This window comes from Polyodon spathula, chromosome 9 (genome assembly GCF_017654505.1).
Source record: "Polyodon spathula isolate WHYD16114869_AA chromosome 9, ASM1765450v1, whole genome shotgun sequence".
Classification (NCBI taxonomy): domain Eukaryota; kingdom Metazoa; phylum Chordata; class Actinopteri; order Acipenseriformes; family Polyodontidae; genus Polyodon; species Polyodon spathula.
The window spans coordinates 36743905-36768412 of NC_054542.1; the positions used below are offsets into that span (position 1 = coordinate 36743905).

The window sequence follows — 24508 nt, forward strand, 5'->3', positions numbered from 1 at the left end:
AGGAACCTACGTTTTCACGGTATAAATATTTGACTGACAGTGGCATCGTATACTCCTAAGAATCCCTCGTGCAATAATTTTTAGATGTTTGCATAATATATAATATCATTTTGCAATACATTATATATTATTTTTAGTTCTATGTTTATTTAAAACATTTTACTGTGGCTGCCGGTCATATGCTATAAAATATCAGTCTAGAATATCTTGCATATCTTTATTGTGATACCGAGTGTGCTGTTTTAATCCTCTGAAAATGTGCTTTTGCAAGCGCTTATGAAATGGTCCACTGTGCAGATCGCCATCTAGTGGTTACAGATATGTGTAACTTTCATACAGCCCCAGAAGCAGATGTATATATGTTGTAACAATTTTTTTTTTGTTCAAATACATGTAACATTTAAAAAAAAAAAAGCATAATGAGAGGACTTTAATTAATCACTTAACCTTTAAGCAATTATACTGGTTAAAGTAATTGTAAATAACAAAATATTTCCATAACTCTGTCATTAGTTACATATAGGTCTAAATGTGCCGTTTTTAAAGAACGCGGTACAGCAAACATGTACTTGAATCTTGAAACAGACGCATGGCACCACACCAGGTTAAAGACAGTCCACAGTCTGCTGGACTTGTTTAGTTTAAAAACGGTTTTGCAACAAACATGGATTTAATTTAATGCCGTGCGTGCTTTTTTTCAGATTGCAGCAATGAACTGTCGTTTATGAACAGCGTGTGCTAAATCACATTTTCTAAAAGAAAAATAAAGCAGTATTTTAAAATCTCTCTCTTTGTTTGTTTTTTTCATTTTCGGAATCACCCACTTGACGTTCCGATCGTCATGGATCTGACTTAATATGCAGATCCATGGAGCTGTTTACGAGGCAAAGTGTGACCGACGTAGATTTAGTTATTTATTTATTTATTTTCTTACTGTGCTTAACATGAATTCATTAAAATGTGAAGTCAAGTGCTAAACTTGACTGAATTATATTGCAAATGAACAATCTGTTGCCTGCCTGCACGATTTCCTGAAGTTCTGCTAGGTGGCAGAGCAGAGACACAAGAACTTGAAAGTGGCAAATCAATTACAGGCATCTAGAACGTCTATGGTTTTTACATCCCTCTGCGACGCAACTTGCACATCCGGGTTAGGAGTGTACCCTGAACTGTCATTCTTTGCAATGGGGGAAGCGAGCATTGAATTGTTTGATTGAATGTGTTTTCATTCATTAGCTCTAAAATAACAACAGAAGTGTAGTTGCTCTCTCTCTCTCTCTCTCTCTCTCTCTCTCTCTCTCTCTCTCTCTCTCTCTCTCTCTCTCTCTCTCTCTCTCTCTCTAACCCTTCCACCACCGTCGTGCACACTTCAAGATGTCATTTCTTGTTGACTCCGTAATTATGTTCACATCCCAGGTAATTCTAATAATAAACAGCATTACAAGGCAACAGCACTAAAACTAGATACTACTTTAGTACCCCCCTGTGGTACGTTAGTTAATTTAAAGCAAGTTAAAGGATTTAAGTTATAATCAATTAACACTTATCATATATGCAGTATATGCTTTGAACTGCCAGTTATTGGAAATATATAAAGCTGTAACATTTGAAAAGGTATGAAATGCGTCAGCGCATTATTTGTAAAGACGTGTCTTCCTAAATATCAATTTGTGTTACAGTTGATATTAAATGCACACGTGGAAAACACCTTCTTGTAAAATGTCATCAGTATGAAAAGAAACAGTTATCTGCCAAGATAAACGTCGTTATGTAAAATACAATAGCCGGAGAAATGCTGATGGGAATTGCCTTGAATTACTCAGGATACCGGTTAGCTCATAAATATGCATCTACTGCACTACAGGTAGTAACTGAAAACAAACTTCTGAAAATTGTAAAAAAAAAAAAAAAAAAAAAAAAAAAATTGTAAAAAGCAGTCTCAAACCAGTCAGGTCTCTGGGACCGTTTATAGTTTGCTAGCTACTTGAAATCTTTTGTCCTGTTAAGATTTTCATCGGGGGAAATGTCTTGTCTTTCACAGGTGCTGTTTTTTGGTTTTGGGTGGCTGTTCTTTATGCGGCGGTTATTCAAAGATTATGAGGTAAAACTGGAGAAAATGCTCAAACTGCTCTCCCTCGCACAATAGTTTACATGGCAGATACCTAAAGGCTTGTTAACATGAGATCTAGGCCTATTTCGAACGTTGATAACACTTCACAAACAAAATGTTGCTTTGGTTACTAGAAAGCCACTTTATTCACGTGTTCATCAAACAAGAGATTTATGCATAGATTTTTTGATCAATAAGATATTTGATTTCCATAGAACTGTTTCCATAAAATGAACATTGGGATTTTTTTACAATAAATATTCTTGACATGCATCTGCCTGGTATTGCAGTAACTGCTCTACGTTTATCTCCCACAGGTTCGACAGTATGTGGTGCAAGTTGTCTTCTCTGTGACCTTTGCATTCTCCTGTACCATGTTTGAACTTATTATCTTTGAGATACTGGGAGTTTTAAGCAGCATGTGAGTAACTGCATTGCTGTGTTGGATGTGTGATGTTTCATAGTGATTGAGCCCCTCACACATTTATCACAAGTGGACTTGCAATGATCTATTTATTTACTTACTCATTAGTGGTATGTGTATATATGTATATGTGTATATATATATATATATATATATATATATATATATATATATATATAATATATATATATATATATATATATATATATACATACATACATACATACATACATACATACACATTTTTCTTCTCATGGCTGTATATGGTGTGAGAAATGTGCAATACAGACAGTGTGTGTATACTTCCTCACAGAGCCCTATCTTCAAAGCCTTTACTCCAGTGTCACTTGTTCATTTTACAAAACTAAAACCAAACCGCTAAGTTATATTTGTCAAGTTCTCTTAAACACTTTTAAAGGTTGATTTTTTTTTTTTTTTTTTTTTAACAAAACCCATCAAATAATGGAGAAAATGATATGAAAATATGGCCCATACTGTCCAATGAGGCTTACACGCTGCTGTTCCCTAACCTGGGCCCGCAACTCTATGATGTTGCTGTGAGTCTCTGTGCTTATTCAATTCCCTTACTTAACACATTGTAAACTGTTGGCTGCCGCCTTCACTACAGTAGCTTATTGTCTCCCACTGAGCATGTATATACCCCGAGATGTAATGGAAGCCTGCATGCTCCGAGACATTTCACATAAATATCAGATATGACCTTACATTACATACATGCGATTATTAATGTATTATAATGTTTTCAGTTCTAGGTATTTCCACTGGAAAGTGAACCTGTATGTCATTCTGCTTGTCCTCATCTTTGTAGTGCCTTTCTACATTGGATACTTTGTGGTCAGCAACATCCGATTGCGTGAGTTTTGTAAAACATTTAATTTTAGGCGTTATTCCAATTTATTTAGATAAAATAAATCATAGCTAATTTAGAGGACAGTGATTGCATTTGAAAGATCTTTGAAAGTTTCTTACCAGTTAATAAACATCCTCTTGAGATTTTCATTTACTGTTACGAAACCTAACATTGCATGCGAAATGCTTTCTTAATCTGTAATTTTATGCTAATATTTGGTTCGTTCATCCCCCTTTTCCCTTACAGTACAAGAAAGCAATACAGATTTTTGAAAGCCAACCAGTAGTGAAAAGAAACTTGATGGCTTTTTGCACTTTTAAAGGAGAAGGCAAATAAGCTGCACGTTCTTACAGTAATTCTTGTCTTCTTGTCTTATCGAGTTCAGTACAGAGACAAAAGCTGCTGTTTGCTTGTGTGGTCTGGTTTACCTTCATGTATTTCTTCTGGAAGCTTGGAGATCCATTTCCCATTCTTAGTCCAAAGCATGGTGAGTTACATTGTTGAAAATGTGATACTTGTGGACAGAGATACTGGATCTGCTGTCTACAGAATATTCTTCATGGAGGCAAAAATGTTTTTGCATACCATGTGACGTACAGTATGTGGATGTGACCAAGTCACATAACCTCAGAAGGGAACCGGGTCTTTAAAGGTATAAATATAGCATGTGTGCTTTTTTAATGTCTCTTAGGAATCCTGTCTATTGAACAGCTGATCAGCCGTGTTGGAGTTATCGGGGTGACACTAATGGCTCTGCTGTCTGGTTTTGGTGCAGTGAATTGCCCTTATACCTATATGTCATATTTTTTAAGGTATGTCACTGTTCACCCTTCTGTCTTGTCATTCTGAGAAATGTTCCTGGTTTATTAATTACTGGTTTCACCCAGTATTTTTTTAATGCATGGCAGCAGACAGTGGAAATTATTAACATGACGTAATGTTGGTTTTACATTTTCATAAATACGTGCAAGCATATTTCAATCGTCTTCGTCAGTTGCAAAACCATACTATTGTGAGTTCACTTATTATGTTTTTTTTTTTTTTTTTAAATATAGAAGTTAAAGCTTTTGGGGGGAAAAAATTAAATCTGCTGATATTTAAGATGATTTCAATGGATTGAGAGTATTTTAAATGTTTCCAACAGAAGAAAAAATATATTGTCTGGTTTTATTGGAAATTATTGCCATTTGTAAGCTTAATCTGAATAAATATTACTCAGTTTTACTTAACGGAAATGTTCCGATCCCCATAAATGTCATGTACATACATATTTAATTGTATGCCGGTAATCAAGAGTTCCAGTTTAGAACCTGACTTTTTCTTCAACTTGAACATTTAACACTGATTAAGATTTAAGACATTCAGCTGCATTGCAAACTCTTCTAGGAACGTAACAGACAGTGACATACTTGCACTGGAGAGGAGACTGCTTCAGACAATGGACATGATTGTCAGCAAAAAGAAGAGGTAAGAGAACACAGAGAAATATGTGTCTGCTTTTAACTGGAGGGATATGAGTGCTGTGTCTGGTTAAATTTAAACTAGAGACAGGTAGGTACGTACTGGTCTCTTGTCCAGCTTTTCTTCATTGTAGTCTCAGAGAACACGACAGCGAAAGAGATTTGAAGGAAAGCTGACAGCCGCTGTTGCACTAGATCGCTGGTGCTCTACTATGATATACTTTTACATCTAGAGGATGATTGGACATTCTTTAGTACAAGTTTTTTAGTTTCAGAGTAGAGCATGTGTAAATGATTTCTGTTGTAAAGATACATAGCCCAAAGTAGGAAAGATTCATTATTACTTTCAGACTGGAATTTGACAAGTACAGACCACACAGGCAGACAAAATAAAGAGCATCAGTAGGTATACACAGTCCATTATATAGAATGCAGATACATCTTATATAGCAGGGGGTAACATAAGAGAGCACGTTCAGGCTTATTCTTAGATACCACAGTAAGAGAGCTCCCTCTGTTTGAAATTGTGTATAGCATAACCTTCCCACTGGGCAATTCCCCAGAACAGAGTGGCGGAAAACGCTCACATGTCAAATTCATAGGGGTTGTGGGTCAGGCTGCCACCTTCAAACATATCAACTCCTCAATTTAATGTACTAGTAATAAACTTTTAGGAAATCCATAAACTATAAATTAACATTAAGCAACAGACAAGGCTGCATCATCCCCCCCCCCTCCCCCCCAATGTATTTTTGTATTATGTTGCAGTGGCATACTGGCTGAATTGTTTTCTGGTTCATTAAACAACCTAGTTTTTTTTTCGTGCAAAGAGTGGCCGTAGATATATATTCCTTTACAAACTTGTGTATCAGCACAGGTATAATAATGCATTGGACCGTACTCACCTTACTGCAAAATAAGGCTGGTGTGTGTGTAAATTGCCTCAAATTTGTGCTTGGTTGCCTTGCTTTTTATCACAATGCAGTGTCAACCTACAATATTTTTTTCCTCTCTGTGTGCAGCAGGAGGTGGAATAGGAAAAGAAAAGCAAAGTTAAATGAAGAGTTGTTGTACTAACCTCTGCGAAACTTAACCATCATTTGTTGTGTGCTTAAGAGCTGGCTTTATGTTAATTAGCCATGTTCATTAGCTAATTAGCAAATAATTTTTCCTCCTGCATCTAATTTGTTTTAAAATATTTGTTATTATGAACTGCTTAGTACTGTAGTAAATGTACGGTGATGTTTAATATCCAATTGAAAGATATATATATATTTTTAATTTAATGTAATACCAGACCTTTCTATTGACAAGGCCCCACCTATGGTTTAAACAGGGCTGTTAAGTTTACTGCAGATAGTGTACACGTTTACAGACGCATGTAAACGTGGCAGCTTTAGTCATGGTTTTTCTCTTTTTATGATACTGATAGCTAAAGTATTTACTGCCAAGGTGTTGGAACGTAGGGCATGGATAAATACAGTCCACCTACTGTCCAAGTTCTTTATCTTCTGTTTCTTATATGGACTTTTTTTTTTATTCACAAGTACCAGATAAAGGCTTTATTGAACAATATGAAAATGACCATGCAGTCTTCATTTTTTTTATTTTTATCTCAGCTGTTGCAGTTTTAATTTTTACTAGGCTGTTGCAAAGATGATGTGAAAACAAAGTTTTCAGTGCTGAGTGCTCTGTGCTATTGTGTAAAACTACTGTAAAGAAAAGTAAAAGCATAGTGGTTAACAAATAAAAACTGAAGGACATGGTTATGTGTAGCTTTTGACAGCGATATAAAGTAGCAGCAACTTGCTGTTGAAATGGAAAACCCCACCATATTAAAAAAAAAAACACACAGCCTGACGATCTAATTAAGAAATATTTATTTTTGTAGGTCCTAATACTCAATGTCACTGGTAAGATCAGAAGCCATTTCCCCTTTTCTGAATGGTGTTATCTTTTAAAAAATATCCACAGTAAGCACTGTATTACAATTACTTAACATACAAATAATAAAGCATAATGTAACCTATGTGCTGTAAATAACCATAGGGTTTGCAAATATTTTGTTGAGGATTGCTTTTCAACTTGCTATACAATTGTGATTGTTTAAGAAATACCCGGTACACAGAAAGAAGAGGGATGACAAGGTAAAATCATAACAAATACATACACATTAACAATAAGAGTACACAAAAACATTATCAAATTATCATAGAGCCAGGGAGACCTGCAAGACAAAGTGAATAAATAAATCTTAGCTACTTTGTGATTTTTATTCCCACAAAGACGCTATCGTTTATTTATAACTTGTGTTGTGTTTGTAGTTTTTGTCAAACTGTTGTCTGGCGCCCTGCCAGCCCAGCCCTGCTGAGCATCACCCTGGCCTGTTTCTGCAGCTGGTAACACCAAATGTGTCTTCACCTAGGATCGCAATGACAAGAAGAATGATGTACCAGCGTGGTGACGACCACAAGAAGCAAACAGGTTTCTGGGGGATGATAAAGAGTGTCACGTCTTCACCCCCTGGCAGTGAGAGTATCCTTTGTGTTTATTATTTTATTCATTTACAAACATTACTGTGATGAAACCTACTGAGGACATTTTTAAGCACGTTACTGATACTGAGCAGAAAGTGAAGTTTGTACTGACTTACCTGTTTCAGTATTTTGGCTGTTCAGGTTTCATGTTTGCACAAACAGGATGTCACAAAGTAGCCACACAACAGAGAAAAGATGAAATAAAAGCTTTAACCAGTAGATAAGCATTTTCCGGTCACAGAGCTGGTTTCTTTTTTCTTTTTTTTTTTTTAGCTTACATGGCGTGTTTGGGGCAGCATACAGAGCAAAATGTGGTGGTATGATCTCAACACAGCTGTGAATGTACAGAACTGTGCTGGAACCAAGTACTTTTGTTATCATATACCACACAGTGTCATAAATAGGCTTATGTTGCTACTGGTTTCAATCTTCCTGCTCCCCATATCCTTTGTGCAGAATATCTATTAGACCCAGCAATAAAAATGCGTTTCCCTGGTAGCTTTCAAACAGGGTGTCTGTTTTGCACCCTCCCGACTAATAGCCACCTTTCCCTGAAGAGTTATTGGAGGCTTCTGTCATCCCATCCAAATGTGTTTCTTTCCTTGACTTCATACCCAGACCTCTCTCTGATTCAGCAGGAGGTGGATGCTCTGGAGGAGCTGAGTCGACAGCTTTTCTTAGAAACAGTGGACCTCCATGCCACCAAGGTACAGTACAGTACTCAACAGCACTTACAGCAGAGATGTGACCCGCAACAGTAATTACCTTTAGTACTGGTGCAATGTGGAGGTTCTCCAAGATGATTACAGATGCATGTGAAATTTGTATTGTAATAAAAAATATTTAGAGATCACTTTTATTAAAACTGTAATTTAGTGTGTGTTTGCCAATAATATGGGAATTTGTTTGAGGTTTCAAACCACAAGGGGTCACTGTCAGACCCGTCTGGCATTTAGGAACGTAAGGGTGAAATGGAGTTCTGTTAGCACAATGTTTGCCCATTTTGACAGACTTTCAGATTCAGCTGCATTTATAAGAACAGTGTGGTTTGAAAGCACATCCTGTGTCTCTTGTTCTATGTAATATATTTAGTTGGTCATATTAATAAAAAGCTTGCTCTCTCTGAACTCCCAAAAGATGTTAACTTGTTGAAATGTGGAACCAAGTTTATGAACTACAACTTCAATCCTAATGGTTCTCAAGATTAATATTTTGGTCTCAAAAATGTTGTTACATCTTTATCCTGTTTTCCAACAAATGTTTTGTTCATTTTGGCATTGAATTGCCCTGGTTTTACCTATGGGCTGGTGACAGGTTTTCTTACTGCTGTATATTCATAAGCTAGTTTTTTATTGACAACACTCACTAAAGCAAGAGTTCAGAAGTCCTCTGAATCTTGTCTTATTGTTAACTCTTAATGTGCCAGAGCTCTAGAATGCCAACAGTGTCTTTTAGATGTGTTTTAAAGTATGTTTTTCAAATGTCAGAGAAGCTACTCATTTCTTGTTTACTTTTCGTCCAGGAAAGAATAGAATATTCCAAAACATTTCAAGGAAAATACTTCAACTTTCTTGGTTACTTCTTCTCCATCTACTGCGTCTGGAAGATCTTTATGGTAATTTTGTTTTAGCTGTCTTTTGGTTCTTGAAATATTTAAGCTAAGCTCACTCAATATTTCACAATTAGATAAGTGGTTAATCCACGTTAGTCCATGTTGACAGTACATTGCAAATGCACTATATTTGACTGTATAAGGGCCCTTCACTAATTTACACTTTACAGTGTTTCACAGTTTGTGATGTGTAAGTCACATAGCACAATAGAGAGAGGGTTGTGTATTTTCCTCTAATGATTGCCCTTTATTACTGTAGATCCCACCCTTGATTTAAATTAATAACAGTAAGATTGTGGTGCAGCACTGTACTACACATTTTTTGTAGTAATTTGCTTTTCCAGAATGTAAATAATGGCATTCAGACATTACTGTCCCTCTAATAAGTTCAAAACATGTTGCTATACAATTTAGTTATTTACAGTTTAGTTATTTAGTTCAGTATTAGGATCCCCCCTCCCCACCCCCTGAGACCACTGTTCCTTTTTGCAGCAAAGGGAGATCGGTAATTCCTGAGGGGTTCCATGGGGGTGTGTACAGGGCCAGAATGTAGTGTAGTGGCAAAAAAAAAAAAAAAAAAAGTCTGGAATGCTCAAAATGGTAAAGAACCTTGTAATCTTTAAGCATTAGTTATTGGCCCATTGGAAACTATGTCAATGATTATTGTATTAATGAAAAGTAACCATGTGTTGTTTCTGTTTACAGGCCACTATTAACATTGTGTTTGATCGTGTGGGAAAGACAGACCCAGTAACGCGTGGAATAGAGATCACTGTCAACTACCTAGGCATACAGTTTGATGTAAGCAAACATGCTTTGAACTATGCGGGTGGGAATGTGGTCTGAAATCAGTGGATAAAACTAGTTTCTGCGACAATTTAAGTCATCATATTAATAGTGTTTCCAGCTGATTGTTCTCCGCATCACAAAACCACCATGTCAATGCACCTTGTACGCCTGATCAAAAATCAGGGGTCATTATTATCCCTGGCTGGACATACATATCACTGGTGACGATTATATACTGTGGGGGGAAGCACTCATAAGTGTTTAATTTTAGTTTTTAATACAGTGGCTGCAAGTTTTTTAATAATAATAATAATAATAATAATAATAATAATAATAATAATAATAATAATACACTTTTGGTTAGCTCAACTTTACTATTTGCCTTATTAGCCAACACGTATAGGTTAGGCAGTCAGGTGTGTCTAAAATGCACATAATAAAACCTGTGGTGGATTAAACTCGGATTCAAATTCTCTTTAGAAATACTGTATATTTAAATAGGCTGTGAATATATGAAACTTTCTTCTTCTTTTTTTCCCTCCTTGATTTTAGGTAACATTCTGGTCCCAACATATCTCTTTTATTCTAGTTGGAATCATTATTGTTACATCAATTCGAGGCTTGTTAATAACACTCACTAAGGTAGGTGTACTTTTGCATATTAGCATAATCAGATCAGCTGAAAAACCCAATCAGATAGCAATTTTGTATTTGCCCTTACAGGTCTAATAACAGTTTCATAGCAGTCTAACAGTCTTAGTAATTCAGTACAATGTAGTGCTATTTTCAGACGGTAACCCTAGTGCATTATGCTTATGTTTTAAATGGTGTTGTCTTTTTTGATTTGTAATAGACTCCTATTTCTCCATGCAATTTAATATTGTTGTGTTTACTCTTCAGTTCTTCTATGCCATCTCAAGCAGCAAATCCTCTAATGTCATCGTGCTTGTTCTTGCACAAATTATGGTGAGTGAGCATTTTTGCTTATGTATATAAATATATATTATTTTTTATTGAAAGGACAGAGAAGTAACTACTTGTCGTCATCTTTTTTTATTATTATTTTTTTTTAAATCATTATAGCTTAAATATCTTTTAATAACTTGTGGTAAAGTAATACAATTCTATAACTTGAAAATGTAATAAGTGATAATAATCTAATAAACAAAAAATTAAACAATAGGAATATAGAAAATAATATAGTTAGCTGCAACTTGCTGGTTATATGATAAGGGCCCTTCGTATATAATATTCCGTAGTTTTGCTAAACAAGGACGGTTAGTTTGGCCAGTGACCTGTAAAAGTCAAGTGAGTGGCAAGTCTGATATAAGTGTTTGGTATGCTTTTGTCCTGTTTTCTGCTGCAGGGGATGTATTTTGTTTCTTCTGTTCTGCTGATGAGAATGAGCATGCCTCTGCAGTATAGGACTATCGTTACTGAGGTGCTTGGGGAGCTGCAGTTCAATTTCTATCACCGCTGGTTTGATGTCATATTCCTGGTCAGCGCACTCTCCAGTATCTTATTTCTCTACCTAGCCCACAAGCAAGCACCTGAGAAGCACATGACTTTGTGATCCAGTGAAGATGTTTGTGACAAAGACAGCATGCAGAGACTGTGGCTTACTATATAGTTTCATGGCCATATACAGTGTTACCAAGCAAGAGTTGTGTCTCAACAAACATGCCTCGTCAAATTGTTTAAGAATGAATGAGCTGTCCCTGAATCAGGAATTCCTTTATTGTATCATTTTTTAGGGGACTTTTATTTAAATCAGTATTTGTCAATACACTGGAGATTTTGAGAATGTATCTCCATATTGTCAAGGGAAGTGAATCATGAATGGCTGAATGTTATTTTGTTATGTTTTCAGTGTAATTAGCAGATAGTGGATCAGAGAAACGTGACCGATACCTGTGGCCTTTTTAAATGAATACCATAAGGCTATTGACTGACACAAATCAAAATGCATACAGTGCTTTTTTGCAACCTGTCGGTGTGTTTTCTTGTTTTGTTCTTTACTTTTATTTACCAGTATTTTAAAGTGCTTTTGCATAGATTGGCATTAAATACATTGATGGTATCTACCTTATTCTGTAAAAACTCCTCCCCATGATTTGTATTTCGATTCTATTGGTATACAAAACTAGAGAATGAGTGTTTGGTACCATATTATTTATTTATTTATTTATTTTACGCACCACAGATAATGTTTTTGAGTGTTTGAAAAAGTTAGCACTGTTTAAAATGCATCCACTACTTTAAACATTCACAACAATCATATTCATCTATAACTTCAGAGAGAAATCATTCAACTGGTTATTCCATGTAGACTTTAAACATTGTGCAAAGGTGGTTTAAGGTACTTTGTCATTTATAAGATTATTTAGGCAACCATGGAAATGTTCATTATGTTTTCAGAAAACTTTATTTCAACTGCCATGCAACTGTAATGTCAGTAATCTTCAGATATTCAACAACAGATACAACCTTTCCTCAGTCATTGGCTAAAAATATGTAGACTCACATCCCATTTTACTAAGTAGGCCTGGCTGAATCATTGTAGCTTCATTGCTTATCTTCTCCTCAGAAGCATACAGCAAGTACACGCACTGCTTTGCAGCAAGCTTATATTGCTGCTATGATTTTTTCCTTTTTTTTTTTTTTTTTTTGATTGAGGCTTTGGGACCAAACAGAACACTCTGGTCATGATGACAATCATTTATCATAATTAGGTTTATGTATCTCGTTTCAAGTCCAATGCACTGTTGTGGTCACCCACATGTGTAGTGCATGTCGAATGTTGAACTATTGTACCTACCACCATGCAGTGTGCCCTGGAGAGAAGTAAATATTAAAAATAATACTTTGCACAAAATGTTACTTGTTTGTTTCAGTTCGGTGTATTTAAATTCTTTAGGCTTAATCGAGAATATTAGACTCCACAACATGAACAAAAACATTAAAATGAACACGTGTTGACAAAATTTGTGTTGGCTGTAAAATAGTAAATACAAACAGATGTATAGTTTTGCAGTAAATTTAATACTGCAAGTGAATGGTTCTGCATTACCACCAAACACTGTACATGCAGAAGAAAATGAGAGAATTCAGTAAATGGATACAGTGGGGGATAAGCTAAGAGAGAAAACGTATTAAAGAGAAGCAGGAGCACTCAGTTATACTATATTCAGTGATATAAGGTTTGTGTTATTGTAAAAGGCATAAACCGATCTGTAGAGAAAAGGTGAAGCACGTGTATGCAATTCTAAGTGGTAAATCACAAGCAGGCAGTAAATTAATCCAGCAGTACACTGCGCTAATATATTCAGATTTTAAAATGTCTAAGATTGAGTATCTTGATATACCACTATATTGCATATACTGTGTAGCTGAGGAGCATTTATAAACGTTGGGTTTTTAGAATAATGCACTTGGAAATTCTGTGAATTCTGTGTTTTGGTGAATGTCCTCTTTGGCCCAAATCAAGGTTTTTCAAAGTCCTTGTTCTTCTCAAAAAGTATTGTTTTTGTGAAAAAAAAAAAAGTACTGCTCTACTGAAGTTAGCTGGGCTTTTCTCCAGATAGTTTTACCTCTTCAGAACCTTTCGTCTTCTGATGCTGAGGATGATGATGAGACTGACTATGGAAGAAAGGTATATTTGTTAACCATCAGGTAACATCATCTACACTGGCCCTTCTTCATCAATGAAAGAACACAAACTGATTGGTACACCTTTTACTAAATGCCCAAAAGTAGAACCGATTATTTATAAGCTACTGCTACGTATCTAATAAATTAATCTATTCTATGTGACTATTCAAATAATTATCAGAGACAGCAAAGGTTCGCCTAATATTAATACAAAAGTTAGTGAAAAGTAGACTTACATGCTACAGTACTGCTTTTTCCATCCAGCTGAAGTCCAAAACGTCCTGATATAATGTATTTTTGCATCAATTGTTCACATTACTGTATCCCTACATTTCCTTTTCCTTTTTGATTTTTGCAACTTTTGGTACATAGTAGTTTAACTTTTTAAAATGTAAACAATTAAGGAATACTTACTCTCTTCCTTGTCTCCTTAGGACTATCCTGAGATGGGGCTGCAGCTGGGGCTGAAGAGGGAGGTGGAGTTAGGTTTGCAGCTATGGTTGGAGAGGGGGGTGGAGAAGGAGATGGAGCTTTAGCTGTGACTGGGGCAGGAGCTGGGTGGTCTTCCTGGTTTTTGGGCTCCTTTGCCTTGACAGGGGGAGTGGCTGGTTTGTTTGTCTTTGTTCCTATGAGAGCTGTGGTGATGGGTATGTTCTTATCTTTGAAGTAGTCGTAGGCCGCCTTCTCGATTACTAACATTTCAAGCCTGTTGCCACTCTTCTTGATCATCTCCACCACCTCCTCGTACAATTTGTTCTCTACATTGTCCCCATTCACCTCAATCACAATGTTATCATCTACCAAGCCAGCTTTGTCTGCAGGACTTCCATTAGCCACCTGGAAGATTGTACGAGTTAAAATTATCTCAGTGCAGAAAAACTGAAAATATGAATAAATACAACAAAAAGTGAAAAGCAGCATTGAATATCCTTAAATATCAACAATTAGACTTGTGCAAAATAACATGATTGAAATTACCACACCAAATGTGATTCCTGTTATTGCATTCCAAATTTTTTATGTTGTTGCTCGTTTAAATCCATAATTTAGATTATATATAATTATATTATATATATATTATATATATATATAATAAATAAATATTCCTCCTTCAATCTAAACAATTTTGAATATGTTCTGTTTAGTTTGTCAGGCATTTAACTTGCTTTAATTTGAGCTTTTAACTTGTTCTTAGGACTGTACTTTTAGAAGACTCTTTTACCTCCTTAACAAACTGGCCAGGCAGTCCTCGGATTGCATTGAGATGGAAACCAAAGCCACCTGATGTCTTCTCCAGCAGGCAGAGTCTGGGTTTGTGTTCGCTGCTGTCCTGACTGGGGGTGGCTGCAGCTGCAATGGGTTTGTGTTCGCTGCTCTCCTGACTGGGGGTGACTGCGGCTGGTATTGGTTTGTGTTCGCTGCTCTTGTGACTGGGGGTGGCTGCAGCTGATTCTGCAGCTTCACGGTGAGAATCCATGACCTCATCCCAGTACAGCAATGGCGATACGCATGCCTGTTGAACACAAGCAGTACAGTGGCTGACTGGAACCAAGTCTCTATTTACTGTTCTGGATTTGGTTTATTCCTTGCCCAGTTATAAATCCTACTGTTTGTATAATATTTCAAAGAAAGAACAAAGGTTTGAAGACTGGAGAAAAAATATGAACCAATTAAAATATCAAGGTCATACAGAACTGGCCCCCTTTTTTTTGCTTCTGAATCTTGGTCTTGAGAAATACAAAGAAACCATGAATTCAATGACAAATGTTTCAACTGTAAAATGCTTTGGTTTAGTATATTATATCCTTGAGCAGTATGGTTTCCACCCACCAGTGATTGTGCAGTTGGGCCATTCCACTCCAGATTTAACAAGTAAAATGAGATCATCAACCTTCAGGGCCTGGATGGAGGTTTAATTTGGTTCAAATAGATAATTTAGAACAGAAGGTTGGAACAGACCAGGAGTGGAAGGGCTAGCCCTTGCTGTGGAATGTGCAGATGCGCACTGTGCTTGTATTACATTAACCTTGTAAACTATCTAACTGTCTCTTGGTACATGAGGATTTTGACTACTACCAAGTCACTAAGGAAAAATACAAAATCAGCTCATACTCCACAAATCTATCTTACTAAACACCACATATTCACTATCAATGTTAAGCCAGGCATATTGTTTTAATGTATGCCTGATTTACCAGAATTACACTCTGACAACTTTTGTCATTACAGGTTTTCACCAGTAGTATTTTAGCATGTTCATTCCACCTGGGATCTTGCTTGTGCGATAAGGTTTAAGCTAATGCTTTTCTTCCTGGAATAAAATCTTAGTCATATGATGTTTAATAAATAGGGAAATCATTGTGTACCATCGTATACATTTGGTCAGTTTCTCTATCCACCACCAGTAAAGTAGACTTTTTGCCACACTGCCTGATCTTCTCCACAACTTGTTCATGCTCCAAGGAATCTACAGGGTCCCCATTCACAGCCACCAGCCTGTCCATGTCCTTCAGTCCAGCTTTATCTGCTGGACTGCCGGCATCTATATCCTTAATGAAATGACCTAGAGAAAGAACAAGTTGCTAGTCATTTAAACATTATATATAATAAATAACACAAGAAAGGAAAGCTACAAAAAGGAACAAAATAACAACAAATGCAGCACTAAAAGACAATAACATAAGAAATAAGTGTTTTCTTGTCCCTTCTTGTTCCTAGAAATGTGCATGCAAACAGACCGTGCCTATTTGGTATATTTTCCCGGAGACACCACTCAATGCAAAATGAAATGCTTTCTTCATTTTTTTTATATATGTGAGGGCATGGTCATATATTGCTTAAAATATTTCCTGAAAATGCTTTCCTTTGGTTTTCTTGTGTGAATTACTATCAAGAAATAATAACTGCATGTTTTCTCAAAACTTATGTAATCTTAGAATTACAGACCTAGCTTAGCATGCTGTTGCCTCAGGTAGAAACCATAGCCATCGGGGCCCTTAGTGAGCTCCGCTATGCGGGGTTTATGTGGAAGGTGCTTCACGGTGGCAACTGCTCCAGCCAGCTTTATCTGTTTGTTCTTGTAGTATCTGTCAGCCTCCCCGTCCACAACCAGAAACACAATGCTCTTTCCAGAGGCCTTCACCTGATAAGCACATGTTGTAAAGATTAAGAAAATACAGTGTAGTTATTAAACTACTAAACAACTAAACACAAATAACCTGATGGACAGTGTTCGTGGAGTTTTTTTTTTAATTGAACACTAGTGCCTCCCCACCCCCGCCAGTAAACAACTGTGCACAAATCGGACATATTGGCATGTCCCATCTAAAGAAAATGGTAATATATTTACACTAATACAAAACTGTTCATTTTTAGATAAATTAGCTACTTAATTGTTCTAGTCTCTGCAATTGGTACAACTGGGATAAACCATTTTCTTACTCACAAATACTTTGTGACATCTACAGGAATGTGAGTTTTGGACAACTGGGTACCATAGTTTGTGCAGAGATTATAAAAAAATAAAATAAAGCAGGGAGTTTATAAATACCAGTGAACTATTATCTTACTCTCAGGATTACATTTTTAAGAATTAAGTGTAAAAAAACAAGAGGCACTGAACTGCATTTATCAAGCATTAACCTGCTTGCAAACACATTGCAGTACTGTACATTCAGCGGAATGCTAATGCTTTATAAACAGTGATCATTTCTAAGAACAAAGGTGATCCTTGTTGTGAAGTTCCACTGCAGAAAAGGGTAAACAATTAATCCTAGTTACCTTGTCTACAATCTGTTCATGATTGGAGCTCTCAATGTTATCACCGTTAAGTTCAATCAGCCGGTCGTTGTTTTGAACACCTGCCATTGCTGCAACCCCAGAGGGGTGCACCTCAGAGAAGAATATCCCTTGAACACCTTGAGACACAGAAGAGAACACAAAACTTAGTATCAAGAAATGGAAGTGCATCTATATTAGGGGAAGAATATCAAGGCAACAGAAAAGAAACCAGAGCAAGAAATCTGTTAGGCCATCAACTGGTGCATTAAAAAATAGCATAGAGACATAGTAAAATCAAAGGCATTAAGTTAGGATGCTACACTGTGCCACAAAAGCTTACCCCGTCTGGATGTCAATGAGAATCCATATCCTTTTTTGCCCTTAACCAGGTAGCACAGTTTGGGCTTTGGTGTCGCACCTGCCACTCCATTCATCACTGGCTGTTGTGCTGGGCCTGCTTGCCCCTCTTCAGACAGGCTGATCCCTTTTTCCTTTGCCATTTCATAGGACTCCTCGTCCAGGACTTGAAAGGTGACAGACAGTCCACTCTCCTTAACCAAATTCACCACCTTCAGTTTAAGAAAATACATTAATGAAGACTGTGTTGCAGTTTAAAATCTGCTTACTACAGCTGGCCATAAAATGAAAGCTAAATTGTGGGCAATGCGACTAATATACTCGACTGCACATGTCACTATCACAGAAATGAGTTGAAATCAGAGAACTTCACAGGCAGCATTTGTTGATTTTGACACAGAATACCCCATTTACAATTTACAATTGTTATGCACCCTAATCCATAGTCAAGTTTAGGTAATGCAAATGTTCCTCTATGATGAATACATATTTAGTAATAGATATAGGTTATTTTTAGGACTCTTAAGTGCCTATTGTATATATTTGTTCTTATTAGTTTTTAACTATTACTTGAATTGGTACTCTCCTTATAAACATGGCTGCTAGGAAAGGCCTACCCTGCTGTGGTCCTCTTTGTCCACAAAGACCCCATTCACTCTCAGGATACGGTCACCATCCTTCATCCCAGCATTCTCTGCAGGGCCCCCCTTCCCTACATTGCGCACCAGGTGTCCCTCCTTTCCCTTTTCGATCCGCAGGAAGAAGCCATAGCTCTGGCCGTCTTGCTTGGTCAGTTTCAAGACACGGGGGTGAACAGAAGAGGCCATCTCTGTTAAAGATAAACAGAGATTGGGTAACTAAGGCCTTTCTTTCTGTCCAGTGTACTCATTTGTTTTGCTCCTGACACACTTTGTACACCCAGCATCTACTATGAGCATTTTTCAAGTGTTTCAGTTTTCTGAGGGCAGCTGACTCTTTTTTGGGGGTAGAGTGGAGATGTCCCTTTGCAAAAAATCAGATAACCCAGCGATGATTTTTTTAATGCTGTGAATCAGCTCAAAACATGCGTTAGTTACCTAACAAATATGAGTGAGGAAACATAAATTAATTAACATTAATATCTGTAAACAGGAAGTCACACAATATCTTTCTCAGCCTATGTCATTACCGCACTGGGCTTACAAAGAGCTTATGATGTGCAAACCCCTGCAATGTAACCACAGAGTAGCAAAAAAGAACCCACTGAAGTGAGATACAAGCAAAAGTTTATATCAGGCTACTTTTAGCTGATCTACGACATCGCTAAAAAAAAAAAAAACTGAAAAAAAGACTCCTTTATGATTTTCCTCAGCATAGGGTAAAGGTCTGTAACTTTTAATCTTCTGATGCGAGTTTGAAGTTGAAATTTGCTGACAGCTGACATTCAAGAAATCAGTCAGGGACTCTCTTGTTCATCATTAATTGAAAGTAGTGGTGTAAATATCATGAACAATGGTCTTACGAACTCATTTTCTTTCTGAGGACCACTGCACTACTTCAAACAAAGTGAACATGGTCATGATGTTGTGATAATGTTCAGATAATGTCCTTTCTCTCATATGATCAAATGATTTGGATTTCAATATCAATACCATTTTTCAAAGCAGCCTTAATACATAACAAATAATAAACATGATAAGGAAAACAATAAATAAATAAAAAATAAATAAACCATCTATGTGGAATGACTTTTATTTCACCAATGGGATATCTTCTCTTGAATAAGTCTACAAGAAGATATCCTATTGGTGAAATAAAATAAGTAAATAAATAAAAATTGAAACGATCAGATTACGGTTTAATATCTTTATAATTCTTCTTTTATAGCTTTTTATAGTTGTTCTTTGTCTATAATTAAATATTAACAGAGTTAGTTCTACAAGTATAACACACTAGCATTCTTTTTGTTTTTGAACTACATAAACTGTTAAAAAAATATTTACTTCAAGGTAATTAATCTGTACTGATAGCTACAAATTTGATTGTAAAATTTACTAACTAAATATGTATAAAAAAAATAGTTTCACTCCGCAATTATTGCTGGCATATTACTTGTTGACGAGATTTCAGTTACTACTTTGTCCTGAGAAACAGGAAATTATTTATAAAACGTATAAATCTGGCACATAATGCTGCCATTCTTTTTACATTACATTATATTAAGATGCATTTATATAAAAGAAAGCAAAACACTCACTTGTCTCCTGGGAGGTTTTGAAGAAAAGAAGTCTTCAACTGCCTTTCTTGAGCTGCTATCGGTCCACTTCTGGACTTTGAGAGACCAAAGGTTGGTTTAAAGGTTTAACGATTTAACTGGACCCTGTGGTATATATCTTTGATCACTCAAAAGAGGCTTTCCTTTTTAGGAAAGGTCAATAAGTTAATGTGTCAGCTAGAAGTCATTATCAAAAATAACATTTTAAAAGGGGCTGATATTCAAAAAATACTTCTGAACAAGCAAAGGGATTTCATGATTTGATGAATTTAAACAGATACAGTAGGGCTAATATTGAATGGTGTCAGATATCAATGGTCCTATTGGGCATTATTCTTAAAATAAAATATATATGTGTGTAAATCTGTCCTCTCTCTTTGTACATTTGTATGTTTGCAAATGTACAAAACAGAAAACAGATTTACACAAACCTCTATAATAAAATCATTTAGGACATGAGGTGTTTTACAGATAATGTTGTAATAATGGCTTTTATCAACCCTAATTATAACCTACATTTATTGGTCAATCCCATTTTACCCTTGGCGATAAATAACACTGGACTGCTGTATCAGTATATATCTCCAAGGTAACAGTGTCCATCCTGCTGGCTTGGTGAGGATTTCATACTTATTAGATCCTTGTCAAGTCTGTATTCCTGTCTCTCTAGAGGGGCAAGGAGACTGTCCAAAACAAACTGCTACCACCACATTCTAACTCTCTATAGCCATGAAACATAAGACACGGAGACAAACATTCGGCTGATACATCCAGCATATCAGCTGTGAAAAGTGGAACACAGTAACTGTACACACAATCAGGCGTTGCTTGCTAAAATCGCTTTAACTGCAACTCAGCTGAGCAAGGTTCATTGTGTACAGGTTAATATCTTATCAGAATTTACTAGATGGGGCAATCAAAACCTCTTTCAACATTCTTTTCCACAATAATACTTTATCAGATTTGCTTTTCATAAAAGACAAGCCCTGATTTTTTTTTATTTTTATTATCTGTCTTTAAGTAATGTCAACCACTACCTTCATCCCACGAATAACCTTTTGTTTAGACCATACACTCAAAGCACCGCTAATACAGCTTGCACTTAACCAGTCCTGTGGCGCACATTTCTCTATAAAGCATTGCTCTACTTTAAAGATCTCATCATACAGCTATAGGAGTACATTTTACTACCACCACAACAACAAAGACGTTGTTAAAATTTTGAAGAACTGGAATGTAATTATACATGGGCATTCTAGTAACTTTTGGGATGGTTGAGTTTATACAGGCAATATCAACTGTGTCCTGTTTTTAGTATTGTCTAATGTCATTGTATTTTTGCAATTATTTTGAGTGGTTCTGGTTTCTGATCCAATATTGAGTTATCAGCATTTTCTCAAAATCTGCCTTTAGCTGATTGTGAGCTTGTCTGGAAATCCATTCAACTTATGGAACAAAATGGCCTTTCAACTTGGCAGGTCCCACCTACAGTACTCACCCCGTTTATATCCGTAATTGGACAAGGAGGGTTGAAAGGTCACGCTGGTTGGAGGATGATAACCAAGTAGCTTATTCTATTTATTTGCTCATCCTAGTAGAAAAAAAAGGTATATTCATTATCACTTCCTTTTTCAGTGTCATCTCGATATTTGCACAAGTTACAAACCACTACTTGTACATAACATTTTTTTGTCATTGCTGGTACTGGAGGTGGGAGATTTCAAGACCTGATAAACCACCCCTTTTTTCACAACGCACACTATGACCATAACAAAACCAAAACAGTCTGAGAGGAAGTGAATGACTTATAAAAGTTCAGATGCAAAGCTTGTGTGAACAGAACTGGCTGAAAATATATTACGGTCAGCCAGACCGAGGGCTTTGGTAGGAAAAAAGAGCATAAAGCAATTGATTTGGTTTAGTTATATACTGCTGTTCAACAGCAGCTTTTTCATTTTCAGTCTGTATTTTGGATATTTTAGCATGACCTCAGGCACTGGAACAAAAAAAATCTTTATTGCAGTGGTGGTAGTCCTGTGCATAGCAAATTTAAAAGGTAAGAAAAACAATTATAGTTCTTTGCTGCTAATTGTACTGTATGAGAAAAGTTACCCAAACAAATACATTATATTATTATTCAATTAATTGAATTGACAAAAATGCACAACTTTTGGAAAAAATATCTTTATGTACTGAAGATATTTCCTGCTTGTGTTTGTTCACAGGAGACCTTCAAGTAATTTACCCATCATCCAAAATTTCAGTTGAAGAAATGCATTCTCCGGTCCTGAACTGTACTGTAAAATACAAGTCTAATAATCGGCCAATACCTGAGGTACTGTGGTGTAAAATTGAGAGCAATAACTGCACTGAGCTTCAAGATCACCCAAAACACCTCATCATGGTATCTGAAACGGATGATACTGAAGAGAACACTAAGCGTAGGCTCGTGTCTGTTCAAATCAACAACCTGACTGAATCGGACAGTGGAACCTACCAGTGTAATGCAAAAACCCCTGACTTAAAAGCCATGGGACACTATATAACACTGACTGTCCAAAGTAAGTTGGATTAAACATTTATAAAGGTTGAGGTTTCTTATGGCTCAGGTCCATGCTTAGTCAGCCAACAGGGCCAAGATAAGACATTTTTTTCACATGCAGGATAAGCCTATTCAGCCCTTTCTAAGGTTGTTGTACAGTAGGGTTACCCTTCTATGATTGACTGCTTACTCAAGGGTTTCAAACTTAACAGGTATCCCCAAGAACTGTATTTTCTAATCTGTTTTCAAAGGTTTATATGTAATACATTTTTTCTGAAGTCTTATCCCTTTATTTGGTCATGAATAAAATCTACTTTCAGTGCATTCATTTTAAAATGGCACAGGTTTACTTTTGTATTGAGATGAATGATCATACTGTCCATAATATTTACTCCCTCATTACTGGTTCTTAAAGCGGGTATCTTAATATTTGCTCTTAAATCAACATACTATTATTTTCTGTGCTGTATAACAGGGTAATTATGGTTGGCTTTCAGTGGTTTGCATTGTAGATTGTACATAATATGTTGTATTTGAGAGTTAGGCTATGTTAGAGCTAAACTTTGAGAGTAAGATAACAAGCTGTTTTTATGGTTGGTTAAAAATTTCTGTAATTAAAGTGCAATCCCCGTGTATATCGTCAAGTCACACGAAGATTAGCCCTTCAGTCCAAGACTTCATGTTTAACATTCAAAACTAAATTTAATGAACAATACACAAACTAAATTCCATATATATATATATATATATATATATATATATATATATATATATCTATGTGTTATGTGATCGGTAATAATTTTATAAATATCTATACATATATATATATATATATTATATATAGTATAAAGCCATTTAAAATGTAAATAACATTTGTATCTCGATTAGGGTACAGTATATTATATTTTTATTCACAGAGAAGGATCTGGAAATTTCAAACAGCAGCAGCCAGGGACTGATCAAAGCAGAACTAACCCACTTAATGTTTTGTTCCTTCGTGTTTCTTTTACAACTTTCTAACTGACGGAATATAAGGTGAGCACACCTCCCTGTTAAAACTTGACTGCAATATACTATTGTGAAAAACAAGCACATAGAAATAAAGGAAAAACACAATGGTGTGTAAAGCAAAAATAATTTTTGGGTAATGGAATTATTTATAGGGCACGGTACAATTAATATATTATTGCAAGGTACTTGCTATTTTTCCCACTACATGTATTTAATGGTTTTGAATATTACAATATCTTTTTTTTAATGAGTAACTGGTTTGTCCAGAACCACAGTGCTCGATGCAGTCACCTACAGAGGTTAGCACATTTGACATGTTTGTGTAAAAAAAAACTTTGTTATATGGTAAGGGCTCTTTGATGAAAACAACAGAATCAAATGTACTCAATTCTGTAAAACAAGAACCTAATGCATTACATGTTTTCTTGTTTCACAGGTATACACATGGACAAGATATAGAACCTCATATCACCTTCATCTGTCTCCTACACTCTTCTAGCCTCATGCCACCTGTTCTTAACTGTTGATAAAATAACTTGTTTAATATAATACGGATTAAATGCCTTTATAACATATATATATATATCTATATAGATATATATCTATATATATAATCTCTATATATAATATATATATATAAATAAGGATATACAATAATCTATGTATGTATTAAATTTTAAAATAAATCTTTATCAGAAAAATCATAAATTAAACCATTCAATAACAGTACAAAACATTTACATATTTAAACAGTGTTAGAAATTAAGTATTTGTTAAAAATTACATCCTCATGATTAAAATTCCTTCTTCCACTGAGCACACCATCTCACCAACAGCCCAGCCCAGACTGGAACGGATCCAAGTGATGTATTAATTTATAATTCATCAAAACAACTCACACTCTGCAAGCCACCAACACTTTAAACACAGATACAACATCAGCAGTTGACACATCATTCAATTAGTTTTTTTTCTGTTTTTAAAATTGCTAGTTTAGCTTTATCAAGGAGAAAATTAGCCAACTTAACTTTATACTTACTCCCCTTAAAATAATTAACACCATTGATTTTTTTTAAAAAATGGGATAAACTGTGCAGAACACTCTACTGG

The 24508-nt window shown here is 35.8% G+C and overlaps 2 protein-coding genes across 3 annotated transcripts; one reads left to right on the forward strand and one right to left on the reverse strand.

Annotated features, from left to right (window-relative positions):
• Positions 1 to 1157: 1157 nt before the first annotated feature.
• Positions 1158 to 12493, forward strand: LOC121320765 (Golgi pH regulator-like). Of its 2 annotated transcripts, XM_041259379.1 has the most exons (14): positions 1158 to 1416; positions 2042 to 2101; positions 2428 to 2531; positions 3302 to 3408; positions 3791 to 3892; positions 4097 to 4217; positions 4792 to 4872; positions 7291 to 7400; positions 8021 to 8109; positions 8925 to 9017; positions 9720 to 9815; positions 10356 to 10445; positions 10704 to 10769; positions 11170 to 12493. In XM_041259379.1, exons 1-14 carry the CDS (start codon positions 1375 to 1377, stop codon positions 11374 to 11376), a joined length of 1368 nt encoding a protein of 455 aa, XP_041115313.1. In that variant the 5' UTR covers positions 1158 to 1374; the 3' UTR covers positions 11377 to 12493. The 2 variants fall into 2 exon arrangements, with proteins under 2 accessions (XP_041115313.1, XP_041115314.1); XM_041259380.1 differs by lacking the exons at positions 1158 to 1416; positions 2042 to 2101 and adding an exon at positions 3003 to 3091 and having other exon boundaries at positions 2460 to 2531.
• Positions 12494 to 12586: 93 nt separating this feature from the next.
• LOC121320764 (Na(+)/H(+) exchange regulatory cofactor NHE-RF3-like) lies at positions 12587 to 18418 on the reverse strand. Its single transcript, XM_041259378.1, has 8 exons — positions 18209 to 18418; positions 17575 to 17803; positions 17235 to 17371; positions 16401 to 16596; positions 15821 to 16017; positions 14677 to 14967; positions 13869 to 14291; positions 12587 to 13442 (listed from the first exon to the last, which is right to left on the reverse strand). Exons 1-8 carry the CDS (start codon positions 18416 to 18418, stop codon positions 13398 to 13400), a joined length of 1728 nt encoding a protein of 575 aa, XP_041115312.1. The 3' UTR covers positions 12587 to 13397.
• Between the last annotated feature and the right edge of the window lie 6090 nt (positions 18419 to 24508).